This window comes from Mirounga angustirostris, unplaced genomic scaffold (genome assembly GCF_029215605.1).
Source record: "Mirounga angustirostris isolate CCGP_5_RB_7025 unplaced genomic scaffold, mMirAng1.0.hap1 SCAF_4, whole genome shotgun sequence".
NCBI classification, from domain to species: domain Eukaryota; kingdom Metazoa; phylum Chordata; class Mammalia; order Carnivora; family Phocidae; genus Mirounga; species Mirounga angustirostris.
The window spans coordinates 41225092-41237854 of NW_026991712.1; the positions used below are offsets into that span (position 1 = coordinate 41225092).

Below are 12763 nucleotides of genomic sequence, written 5' to 3' on the forward strand. Positions count from 1 at the left end.
CGATCCCAGGGTCCTGGGACCAAGCCCCACATCAGGCTCCCTGCTCCGCGGGAAGCCTGCTTCTCCCTCTCCCACTCCCACTGCTTGTGTTCCCTCTCTGGCTGTCTCTCTCTCTGTCAAATAAATAAATAAAATCTTAAAAAAAAAAATTTCCTCATAAAATCAATCACTTTACAGAGACATTAAAGTGTTCTCTTAGTACATATAAATGGATTTTATTTATAGAAGTAGAGCTTATACAAAAATTTTGCACAGATTCCCAAATAATTTGGGGTGCCTGGGTGGCTCAGTCGTTAAGCGTCTGCCTTCGGCTCAGGTCATGATCCCAGGGTCCTGGGATCGAGCCCCGCATGGGGCTCCCTGCTCGGCGGGAAGCCTGCTTCTCCCTCTCCCACTCCCCCTGCTTGTGTTCCTGCTCTCGCTCTCTCTCTGTCAAATAAATAAAATAAAAATCTTAAAAAAAAAAAAATTCCCAAATAACTCATAAAGCCATCTTTCCAGAATCTATATTAGCAACAATCAAGGGCCATACAAATAAATTATCTATAAAGGATCTATAACACTATATCTTTTTGGTTCTAAGATGCTATACATTTTAAGATATTGAGCAGGTATCTTGGGGGTTTTGGGTTTGTTTGTTTTTAAAGATTTTATTTATTTATTTGAGAGAGAGAACAAGCAGGAACGAGGGGCAATGGGAGAGGGAGAAGCAGACTCCCTGCCGAGCCGGGAACCCAATGCAGGGCTTGATCCCAGGACCCTGAGATCATGACCTGAGCAGAAGGCAGATGTTTAACCAACTAAGCCACCCAGGAGCCCAGTTTGTTTGTTTTTGTTTTTTTTTAAGATTTTATTTATTTGACAGAGAGAAACACAGTGAGAGAGGGAACACAAGCAGGGGGAGTGAGAGAGAAGCAGGCTTCCTGCTGAGCAGGGAGCCCGATGCAGGCCTCGATCCCAGGACCCTGGGATCATGACCTGAGCCGAAGGCAGACGCTTAACGACTGAGCCACCCAGGCGCCCCTTGTTTTGTTTTGTTTTTTTAAGTACGCTCCCTGCCCAGCATGGAACCCAACGCAGAACTTGAACTCATGACCATGAGATCCAGACTGGAGCTGAAATCAAGAGTCAGATGCTTAACCAACTGAGCCACCCAGGTGCCCCTAAGCAGTTTTTCAAAGGGGGGGGGGGAAACACTACCATATTAAATGTATGAACTGATTTTAAGACATATTGGTTTCAGTGACATTAAATTGGGGGAGCAAAAAGTACAACCTAGGAAATACAGTATTCATTTTAGCCAATCTCTTCAACCTTGTCCCTCATAAAAAACTGAGGTTGGGGGGCGTGTGGGGGAGACCTCTGGGTGGCTCAGTCAGTTAAGCCTCTGACTCTTGATCTTAACTCAGGTCTTGATCTCAAGGTCATGAGTTCAAGCCCAGCGTTGGGTTTTAAAAAAAAAAAATTTTTTTTTTTTTAAATTTTTTACCTGTCACCAAGAAACAAAACTGACTAGATCCAAATTTCACCTCCTTTCCTTTATACTGATCTCATAGCTTCATAATTGGAAGACAAAACCAGGAATCCCCAGGTGGAGAAGCAGCAAAGGCCAAAGCCATGAATGATGCCAATTAACTGGCAGGAAAGTTCTAGGACAGATTTTAAGTTTCCTTTTCCTTCTTGTATCTTTAGCATTGTAAAGAAAAAGTCAAACTAAATGAAAATGATAACATAACCACAAAAATAACCTGCCATTTCCAGGTCTGGTCCAATGATCTTCACATGAGATCATTAGCAGAGCTACAAATAGGCCTGCAAATGTCCATCCAGACAACACACAGCAATTTCCAAATGTAGTGTTAATACTGCTTTACTCAAGGTGGTCACTTCTTTCTTTGCTCTAACATTTCTTTCAGAAAGGATAAGTATGAACAATCTGACCCTCTACTGCAACAAGGAAGACATTTTGTAAGATGACATTCTCAAAAAATTATTTACCTGGAGTAACAGTGGGACAATGAAGAGGACCCAAATGAATGTGAATGATAAGCAAAAAAGGGATATAGGGGTAAAATAGACCATTTAGTCTAATTTTAAGATAATATGTATTTGGAAAAGTGCCAAATAAAACAAATGTAAAGCACTCAGAATAATGCCTAGCACATAGACATGTTTGCTATTATCATTACTAGCATTATTATAATAAGTAAGACTGTAATTACTCATTCATTGTTGACTATTATTATATCCCAGCACCTAACACAGTAGGCACCCAAATGTTTATGGAATTAAAAAATTGCTGAATGAAACTATATTTTAACAAAACTTCAATACATTAGTTGTTCTATATAAGATGTATTTGCTTTTGGATTATCAGTAATTCTACAACCAAAACCACTTTTCTTTTTTTTTTTTTTAAAGATTTTATTTATTTATTTGACAGAGAGAGACATAGTGAGAGCTGGAACACAAGCAGGGGGAATAGGAGAGGGAGAAGCAGGCCTCCCACGGAGCAGGGAGCCTGATGTGGGACTCGATCCCAGGAACCTGGGATCATGACCTGAGCCCAAGGCAGACGCTTAACAACTGAGCCACCCAGGCTCCCACCACTTTTCATTTTATATCCCATAAATAAATTTCACAAAATGGTATGGTCTTTTTAATTAGTTCCACATCACATTGCTTTAATTAAGTGTAACTATAATCTCCTAAAACAATTTCTCATTTTGTATGATGCATATTAAAGACTTTTAGTATTGCAGTATTTTTTTTCATGCTTTAGCTTAAGCATGAAAGTGTTAATGGAAACATACAAGCTAGCTTATCAACCTACTCCACAGATTTGCAACTATTCAGAAAAGGAAAAAATATCAAGAAATGTTTTAAACTACTGCAACCAAAGATAAAACCAAGGTAATAAATGGAATTACATTCTTCCTCACCAACTACAAATAGCCATTGGTTTTGACGTTGTTTTTAGGTAGAGTGTCTTAAATTTAGATCAGCTTTAACACTCTGAAAACTCAAGAAAGAGAAGGCAAATATGAGGCCAGTATGAGCATAGGGACAAGCAGCAAGCCAAAGAGCAGAAAACAATTGTTTAAAAATTGCTTTCCAGGCGACTGGGTGGCTCAGTCGTTAAGCGTCTGCCTTCGGCTCAGGTCATGATCCCAGGTTCCTGGGATCGAGCCCCACATTGGGCTCCTCGCTCCGCGGGAAGCCTGCTTCTCCCTCTCCCACTCCCCCTGCTTGTGTTCCCTCTCTCTCAGTGTCTCTCTCTGTCAAATAGATAAAATCTTAAAATAAATAAATAAAAATAAATTGCTTTCCACTGAATTCTTGAAATTCCCTCCTTGCATTCCTGGTTCAATAAGGTTTAAATCTAAATGAGATCACATTCACAACGGCACTCAAGAAGGTAAAAAGTTGTATTTCCCACCAGAATGCAAAATCTAACTGCTCTGTCAAGCGACACCATCATATATACCTGTTCCTGAAACTAGCACGGGTATCATGAAGTTATTATGCATGCCACGAATGTTTCCTGTAATATCTATCGCTAGCTGATAAGTTCCTCTAACTCCCCATTTTTCTCCCATACCTATCATTTTCTATGAATAAATATTACTGAAGGGATTAATTTTCTTCGCATTGGCCCTGTGGGGGCATGGGAAGATTTGTCTAGACCACCCACTTTCACGCTCAAAGCACTCCTGGCTTCCTAATCCTCCCAAACTACTTACATCCCTCAGCCCTTTGCCATCTCCCCCTAACCTATAAATGAACTGGCCTTCTTCAGTTTCCCCTCCCAATTCACCTTACCCTGTTTACCCCAAATTCCTGCCTCTTTCTATACCCGCGGCGTGAGGCTTCTCCCCCCCCGCCCCGGCCCCGTGACTTTGTATTTGTCGGTGTCCACAGACCTCTGAAGAAGGCACTCAGAATGAGGGGCATTTGGTTAAACACTATCACTTTCAAATAGGCACTCAGTAACTAAGCCTCCATCTTCTAACCCCCCACCCCATTAATTGTCTGCTAGCAGCCGTCCCCCTCAAACTGTACCCCCTCCCCCCGCAACACACACACACACACACACACACACAGAGCCTTTTCTCTCCCTACCCCATTCCCAACTTTAAGCTCCACCTTTGCTTCCCACTCAGGCAGACAAAACTTCGGGCCATTCACTCCGCTCCTAAACGTCCCCGCGCCGCCGCCGCCCCGCTCCTTCCCGGCCCCCACGCAGCCACCCGCGCGCAGCCGCGGCCACTGACCGCCCGCAGCCCAGGCCTCTGGGCCCCTCGCGCCCCCGCCCCTCTTTCCCGAGATCACGGGCGACAGTTGGCGCGCTGGACCCCGGGGCCCTCACCTTCTTCCTCCGCCATCGTCTCCGCGGAGGCCCGGGCGCCCCTCCGGGTCCCGCGCGGCCCGGAGTCTCCGGCCCTCCGCGTCGCGAACCCCTCGGCAGCCCCAAGACCACTCCCGGCCGCCGCGCCCCCACTTCCTGACCCGCCCCCCTCCGGTGTCGCCGCCAACCGCGTCCCCCCCGGCGGCCCAGGAACCAGAGAGCCGGCAGCGGAGGGCGGCCGGAGCGTTTTGCTGGCGCGCCTCGGCCTGCGCGGGCAGGAAGGAGACTCGACGACGCGGGTGGGTGGCACCGCCCACGGCCGGCGCTCCCGGCCTCCTCCGCCGGGCTCCCGGCAGCCTCTCCCTTTCGCCGGCTCTTCCGAAAGCTGGGAGTCCAGCGGGCCCTCCGCGGCTGTTGTCGTTCGACTCAGTCAGAGAATAGCATCAGTGTCATCTTCCGGATCCAAACCCCAACCGCGCCCCATGTGACGGAGAGAAAGCTGAGGTCCGGCGAGGTGTTGGTCACGAAGCGGGCGCACGCCTGAGCTGGAGCCCGAGGCTCCGAACTCCTCTCGGTGCCTGCGTGCTTGGTGATTTCAGGAGAGCCGCAAAATGCTCTGGGTGGGCACGCTGGTTTCGTAGGCCGCTTTAGATTGCAAGATCATTACAAGAAAGAAGCTTCTACTTGGAACTTAAGATTTCAGAACCACCCAAACTGGTTAAACACATACATTTGCATTTCATGATATTATTTAAAGAAACAGTAATACTATGGTCAACGCGGGGAGCGGGATGCATTTAGATATTCCACAGCAGCGGAACATAGTTTTAACTTGTTGCACTTTTTATACCCTAGCTTGTATTACCTCGGGCATTCTCCAACAAATACCAGGAACTTCTCTCCAACAATATTGAGAAGCAGATTTAGGAACAGACAAAATGCTCATTACATTTTTTTAAAAAAAAGATTATTTATTTTACAGAGAGAGTGAGAGAGAGCACAGGCAGGGGGAGCGGCAGGAAGAGGGAGAGGGAGAAGCAGGCTCCCCGCTGAGCAAGGAGCCCAATGCGGGGCTTGATCCCAGGATCATGACCCCAGCCGAAGGCAGCCTTTTATTTATTTATTTTTTTTTAGATTTTATTTATTCATTTGAGAGAGAGAGAATGAGAGACAGAGAGCATGAGAGGGAGGAGGGTCAGAGGGAGAAGCAGACTCCCTGCCGAGCAGGGAGCCCGATGCGGGACTCGATCCAGGGACTCCAGGATCTTGACCTGAGCCGAAGGCAGTCGCTTAACCAACTGAGCCACCCAGGCGCCCCCGAAGGCAGCCTTTTAAACGACTGAGCCACCCAAGCGCCCCCAAAATGCTCATTTTTGGAGTGAGAGAAAAATGCAAGAAATCACTGAAGTCACTGAAGTCACGGGGTAATTATGGATGTCCCATTCTTAACAGGCAGCAAGATTCTCCTAATAGCACCTTTGTCACGTTAGGATATTTGGAGAGAAGCTATCGCTTTTCAGTGCTGTGCAAAAACAGTTCCAGGAACTCTTTTTATGCCTTTGGCTGCCTGTAAATACGTCTTGCCCTTAAACAACACTGGGCCAGGAGTTAGAAACACGGTGGAGGTTGCCAGTAGACCAGAAAAGACCCGGATCAACGCAGAGGACAGACTGTATGGACCTTGAAAATCGTAAGATATGTTAGGACCCAGGGTAATGGGCAGTAGATAGCAGAGTTCCTCCTTATCAGATGACCTTAACTGTAAGAGCTCCACCTCATGGGGAACAATATAGTGGCCACCGAGGGCCACGGTTTTCCAAGTCAAGAGTCTTAAAGTGATGCCCATTTTCTTATAGTTCCTTCGTAATCACCTCAAGGTGACGATGGGCTTAATTGCAAATGTGCCTGCTCTAAGCAGTAGTGGGTAGAGAGGAAAAATAGCCTCTTAAACTGAAACGGAATTATGAAAGAAGAAAGATCATTATTCAACCTTTAGATAGAAATCAGTGGACTCATGATTGTGTTCTGTAGTAGAAACGCTGTTCCCTTGAATCCTGAAACTTCCACAAAGGATAATGAGAGTGGAACATTCTCTTTCCCCCCAATCTCTCATTTTGCTCTGAGAGAAATAGGCTATTTTTCCCAAAATATATACATAATCCCAAAAGATAGAACCCTAAGTGCTCAAGATGTTGCCTTGCAGCAGGCATTATACCTGAGTTTTCAGTAGGTCAATCCATAATCCTCTAATACCAGCTGCTTCCAGATGGCGGTGGGCATAAGTCGTGGATGCATGGTCCAAAGATCACTTCTGATGATAACTTGATTATTTTACCACTGCAGTCATGGACTGCTAGTTTCCAGCCCAAAATTTGAAGGGTCCTTTCATTGCCTTTTGCCTCACCTTGACCTAAAGACCTCTCATTTTCTCAAATGGTCTTTCATTTACAATATGCTCTCAAAGAAACAGTATGATTTTCTGCCACCTCTGGAAGTTTGAGGATCCCTTCTCTATGCAATGGATATTTTTAGGGAGTGATATAAAATGTTCTTTGTTTTAAGAAGTTAAGTCATGGAAATGGAGCTTAGGAGGCTATTGTAGTAAACTGGGTAAGGAATAAAGACTTGGAATAAGGTCATGGAAATAAAAATGTTCAAGGAGAATGGACTCAAAGGATGCTGGAGATAAAATCTACAGCACCTGATGACAAATTGGATGTGATACATGATGAGTTGAAGATGATTCCTGAGGTTCCTATCTTGAAATTAATCATGTGCTTTTTGTATGCCAAGTATAGTGTGCTGACAAGATATGAGAAGAATATAAAATAAAAGCCCCTGAGGACTTACCTACTTGAAACCAAAAAAAAAAAAAAAAAATACAGGCAAAGTCTATTTCAAAAACATCCTTCTATCAAATGTTTCATCCTATTAGTAACAGAACAGAATTAGTAAATGTTTGCATCAATTCAGCTTTTCTCCTGTTAAAGACATGGAATTTTATTTTATTTATTTATTTATTTATTTTTTAAAGATTTTATTTATTTATTTGACAGAGACACAGCGAAAGAGGGAACACAAGCAGAGGGAGTGAGAAGGAGAAGCAGGCTTCCCGCGGAGCAGGGAGCCCGATGCAGGACTCGATCCCAGGACCCTGGGATCATGACCCGAGCCGAAGGCAGACGCTTAACGACTGAGCCACCCAGGCGCCCCTGGAATTTTATTTTATCTTTATTATGTAATAAAGCCTTAGTTATCCATTGGTTAACAACATATTTATATTATTCTCAGACACCATCTCTTTTGTGAAGTCCGAACCAAATGCGATCAATTGTTTTTGAAAACATGTAACACCCTTACTGCCATTATATTCTGGCTTGTATTTTGGTCATGTTTGATCCTCATACTTTCAAGTCTTTGAAAACACATTATAGACAAATATTTTGAGAATTGACTTAAAAGTTGATGATAATAGCAAGTATCAGCTGTAAGTGGGACTTAGAAGACCAACATAAATCGTGTATTCTGCACTATCCATGAGAACCATCCCTTGATTTTTTTTTTAAGATTTTTTATTTATTGGGGCGCCTGGGTGGCTCAGTCGTTAAGCATCTGCCTTCGGCTCAGGTCATGATCTCAGGGTCCTGGGATCGAGCCCCTCATCGGGCTCCCTGCTCGGTGGGAAGCCTGCTTCTCCCTCTCCCACACTCCCCCTGCTTGTGTTCCCTCTATCGCTGTGTTTCTGTCAAATAAATAAATAAAATCTTAAAAAAAAAAAAATTATTTATTTATTTATTTGACAGAGAGAGACACAATGAAAGAGGGAACACAAGCAGGGAGAGTGGGAGAGGAGAAGCAGGCTTCCGGCTGAACAGGGAGCCTGATGCGGGGCTCGATCCCAGGACCCTGAGATCATGACCTGAGCCGAAGGCAGACACTTAACGACTGAGCCACCCAGGCGCCCCTATCCCTTGATTTGAAGCTATTTTGTTCACTAATTCTGATTGTGATTTTGGATTAATGTGAGATTTTTTTCCCTGTACCTTTTCTTTAGAAGGGGGATCAAGGTTTATACTGTCAGTTGCTCCTGGAGTTGCTTCTCAAGCCGGCCTCACTTGTTCCTTATTGTTTGAAACTGAGCTTCCATGCCTCCTGAATACATTTTCCCTATCGTCACTCATCATAAGGACTTGCTGTCCTTTTCCATTGACTGGGAGGGTGACAATCATACAAACTAACAGGGTCAAACTGTGAAATGTATAATCTTCCCACGTGGGATACATTAAACAATGTATGTTCTATTTAGGGGCATCTGGGTGGCTCAGTCAAGCATCTGCCTTTGGCTCAGGTTGTGATCCCAGGGTCCTGGGATCAAGCCCCAATATTGAGCCCCATGTTGGGGCCCTCTTCCCCCTGCTTGTGCTCTCTCTCCCAAATAGGTACAATCTTTTTAAAAAATGTGTGTTCTATTTAAATATTTTTTAATTGGGGGGCGCCTGGGTGGCTCAGTTGGTTAAGCAACTGCCTTTGGCTCAGGTCATGATCCTGGAATCCCGGGATCGCGTCCCACATCGGGCTCCCTGCTCAGCAGGGAATCTGCTTCTCCGTCTGACCCTCCCCCCTCTCATGCTCTCTGTCTCTCATTCTCTCTCTCAAATAAATAAAATATTTAAAAAAATAAAAGCAAAACGGGTGTCTGGGTGGCTCGTCGGTTGAGTGGCTGCCTTCGGTTCAGGTCATGATCCTGAGGGTCCTAGGATCGAGCCCGGCATGGGGTTCCCTGCTCAGCGGAGAGTCTGCTTCTTCTTCTCCCTCTACCTCTTCCCACTCCTGCTCTCTTTCTCTCTCGCTCACTCTCTCTCTCAAATAAATAAAATCTTAAAAAAAAAAAAGCAAAACATTATTGGAACTTAGTGGTCTATTATTGAGATTTTCCCAGCAAAACTTCTATTTTAGGGGTGCCTGGGTGGCTCAGTTGGTGAAGCAACTGCCTTCGGCTCAGGTCATGATCCTGGAGTCCCGGGATCGAGTCCCACATCGGGCTCCCTGCTCAGCAAGAAGTCTGCTTCTCCCTCTGACCGTCCCCCCTCTCATACGCTATCTCATTCTCTCTCTCTCAAATAAATAAAATCTTAAAAAAAAAAAAACTTCTATTTTAGTAGACACAGGTTGCTGACTTGTACCAAGATTCTTTCCTCTCTTCTTTCAGATAGTAAGCCCTCTAAATATTTGTGAAAATGGATTTTATTAGAGTTGCCAGATAAAATACAGGACACTTTAGTATAACTATGTCCCATGTAATATTGAGCCATATTTAATACTAAAAGTTACCTGTTGTTTGTCTGAAATTCCCATTTAATTGAGTATTTGGTTTTTTCTTCAGTTTGGCTTGGTGTTTTGTTTTTGCTAACTCTGGCAGCTCTATATGGATTGAGACTACCCCATTCAAAGCCACCTAGCATTGATTGCTTTCAGGCCTTCTGGGAACATGTAATTAACAGATTAAATTCTTTCTTATGATGAAGGAAGGCAGTTAGATAGTAGGTGGACTCTGAGTACTTCAATTGCCCTAATTTAGAAACAAAATCTGTCACTTCTAAAGCCCTAACACAGGAAGTTGTTTCTGCTGCTTTGCCAGGCTATCAAGGGCTCGGGCCAGACCTGGATTGGCCTAGCGCAGCCTTGGAGCTACTACTGAACTACTTCTCAAACAGCTAGTGCAGATGACTTATCAGGCATACCTAGACCTGCCGTGCGGAGAACTAATCACACTTCCAAATTATAGGGATCTTAAAACCAAAAGAGCATAACAATTTTGGGCAGAAGATTGTTTCCCACCAAAATTATGACTTAGCAATATAACAATTTATGTAATATGTAATAGAGTGAATTGGAATGACATTTATTTTCTAAATACAGTTAAAAAAACATCAATTATGACATGACTTAAATATAGATAAATTTTTAAAATCCTATTGCAATCTTAGATAAACCCTCTGGCTGAGAATAGGGTTCTGCTGAGCCAGTAGCACTACATGTCCAGTAGATGGCAGAAGCAGCCGAAATCGGCAAGCGTAGGTAAATTTTATACCAAACTCTCTTTGGATATGTACTTCAATATAAAAAGCATACCATTAATAACTGGATTAATACATTTTAACATTTTTTTAAGATTTTATTTATTTGACAGAGCGAGAGAGAGACACAGTGAGCGAGGGAACACAAGCAGGGGGAGCGGGAGAGGGAGAAGCAGACTCCCCGCGGAGCAGGGAGCCCAATGCAGGACTTGATCCTGGAACTCCAGGATCATGACCCGAGCCGAAGGCAGACGCTTAACAACTGAGCCACCCAGGTGCCCCTACATTTTAACATTTTAAAAAAGATTATTTATTTATTTATTTGAGAGAGAGAGAGAGAGAGCATGAACGGCGGTGGGGGGTGCAGAGGGAGAAGCAGACTCCCCGCTAAGCAGGGAGCTCCATGTGGGGCTGGATCCCAGGACGGTGAGATCATGACCCCAGCCGAAGGCAGCTGCCTAACAGATTGAGCCACCCAGGCGCCCCTCATTTTAAGATTTTTAATGGTACTAAAGAAAAAACAATTTTTGCTGTTTAGCAACATTTAAATTTATAAAAATTCTTAAAGTTGTATGTAATTACTTTTTTTTTAGAATCACTTTAGTTTTCACCTTCAGGAATGAACATAAACTTGGTCATTCAACAAACAGTTATTGTATATATATCCCAAGCACAGGCTAGTCACGAAGGATACAGTGGGGAAGAAGGTATACACTGCTCTGACGGAAGTTACGATGTATGGGAGCTGACTACAGGGAGATCTCAGTGAATCAGGAAAGACCTTCCTCAGAAAACTACTTCTGAGTAGCAGTTAGTGAAGAGAGAGGTAAGAGGGGAAAAAAGTTGTTTCGGACAAAGATGGCAAAGAATTAGAAAAAGTACAACAAGGGCGCCTGGGTGGCTCAGTCGTTAAGCGTCTGCCTTCGGCTCAGGTCATGGTCCCAGGGTTCTGGGATCGAGCCCCGCATGGGGCTCCTTGCTCAACGAGGAGCCTGCTTCTCCCTCTGCCTGCAGCTTCCCCTGCTTGTGTTCCTTCTCTCGCTGTGTCTCTCTCTGTCAAATAAATAAACAAAATCTTTAAAAAAAAAAAAAAGAAAAAGTACAACAAAATGTAGCACATGAGACGAGGGCCTTGAAAAATGCTCAACAAATAGCAGGAGGCAGCCCATGCAATATCACTCAGCCATACGTGTGTGGGTTTTTTCCTACAGCAAATGGGAACCTTCAATCAAAAGGTTTTTAAGAACATGTAATCATTATGTGTGTTATTATCACACACCGAAAAATAAAGAGGCCAGGAGGAAACTTTTGGAGGGGATAGATATTTGTGGCATCGATTGTGGTTATGGTTTCACCTGTGTATACTTAACTCCAAGCTCATCAAGTTGTATATGTTAAATATGGGCAGCTTTTTGTGTCTCAGTCATACCTCAATTACTGCTTCTTTTTCTTTTTTTAAAGAACGTGTAATCTGGGGCTCATTGGGTGGCTCAGTTGGTAGGTGTCTGACTCTATTTCGGTTCAGGTCGGGCTCCGTGCTCAGTGCAGAATCTGCTTGAAATCCTCTGTCTCTCCCTCTATCCCTCCCTGCCATTCCCCCCCACCACCACTCGCACTCTCTCTCTCAAATAAATAAATAAAATCTTTAAAGAACATATAATCAGATCTGTGGTCATTTAAAAAGGTTTTTTAAAAAGCATTTTGGCGGGGCGCCTGGGTGGCTCAGTCGTTAAGTGTCTGCCTTCGGCTCAGGTCATGATCTCAGGGTCCTGGGATCCAGCCCCGCATCGGGCTCCCTGCTCAGTGGGAAGCCTGCTTCTCCCTCTCCCACTCCCCCTGCTTGTGTTCCCTCTCTCGCTGTGTCTCTCTCTCTCTGTCAAATAAATAAATAAAAATCTTAAAAAAAAAAAAAAGCATTTTGGCAATAGAGGAAAGCAGAATTTGATACAAGGGGTCCAGTATTGAGGCAAAAACCAGTGAAAGAGGAAGTTAAAGAATGACTTTCTTAACTTTGGCATCCAGTGGTATGCAGCACTGCTTCCTGAAGTAAAAAGAATACAAGGAGTAGCAGATCATAGAGATCATGGAGAGAGAAGTTCTATTTTAAGCATGTGGAATTTGAATTGCCAGGGGAGATGTCCAGATGGAAATGTCCATTATGGCTCCACAGAAGAGTGTGGAAGAAAATGAGTTTGCCCAGAGAATGAATAGAAGGAAAAGGCAGCTGAGGAAGGAACTGTTAGAAATACCATCAGGTAGGGACAGATGAATCACCAGGGAGGCTAGAAGCAGAATAAGCTGAGAATTTCACATTGATTTTTTTTTTCTACTGTTGCCC

General features: G+C 44.1%; 1 protein-coding gene across 1 annotated transcript in view; it reads right to left on the bottom strand.

Annotated features, from left to right (window-relative positions):
• Nucleotides 1-4528, bottom strand: part of DPY19L4 (dpy-19 like 4) — a 68326-nt gene extending 63798 nt beyond the window's left edge. Inside the window, exon 1 of the mRNA XM_064588114.1 lies at nt 4370-4528. Coding sequence (XP_064444184.1) covers nt 4370-4385 — 16 coding nt within the window. The 5' untranslated portion in view covers nt 4386-4528. The remainder of the gene's footprint in view (nt 1-4369) is intronic.
• Nucleotides 4529-12763: the final 8235 nt, after the last annotated feature.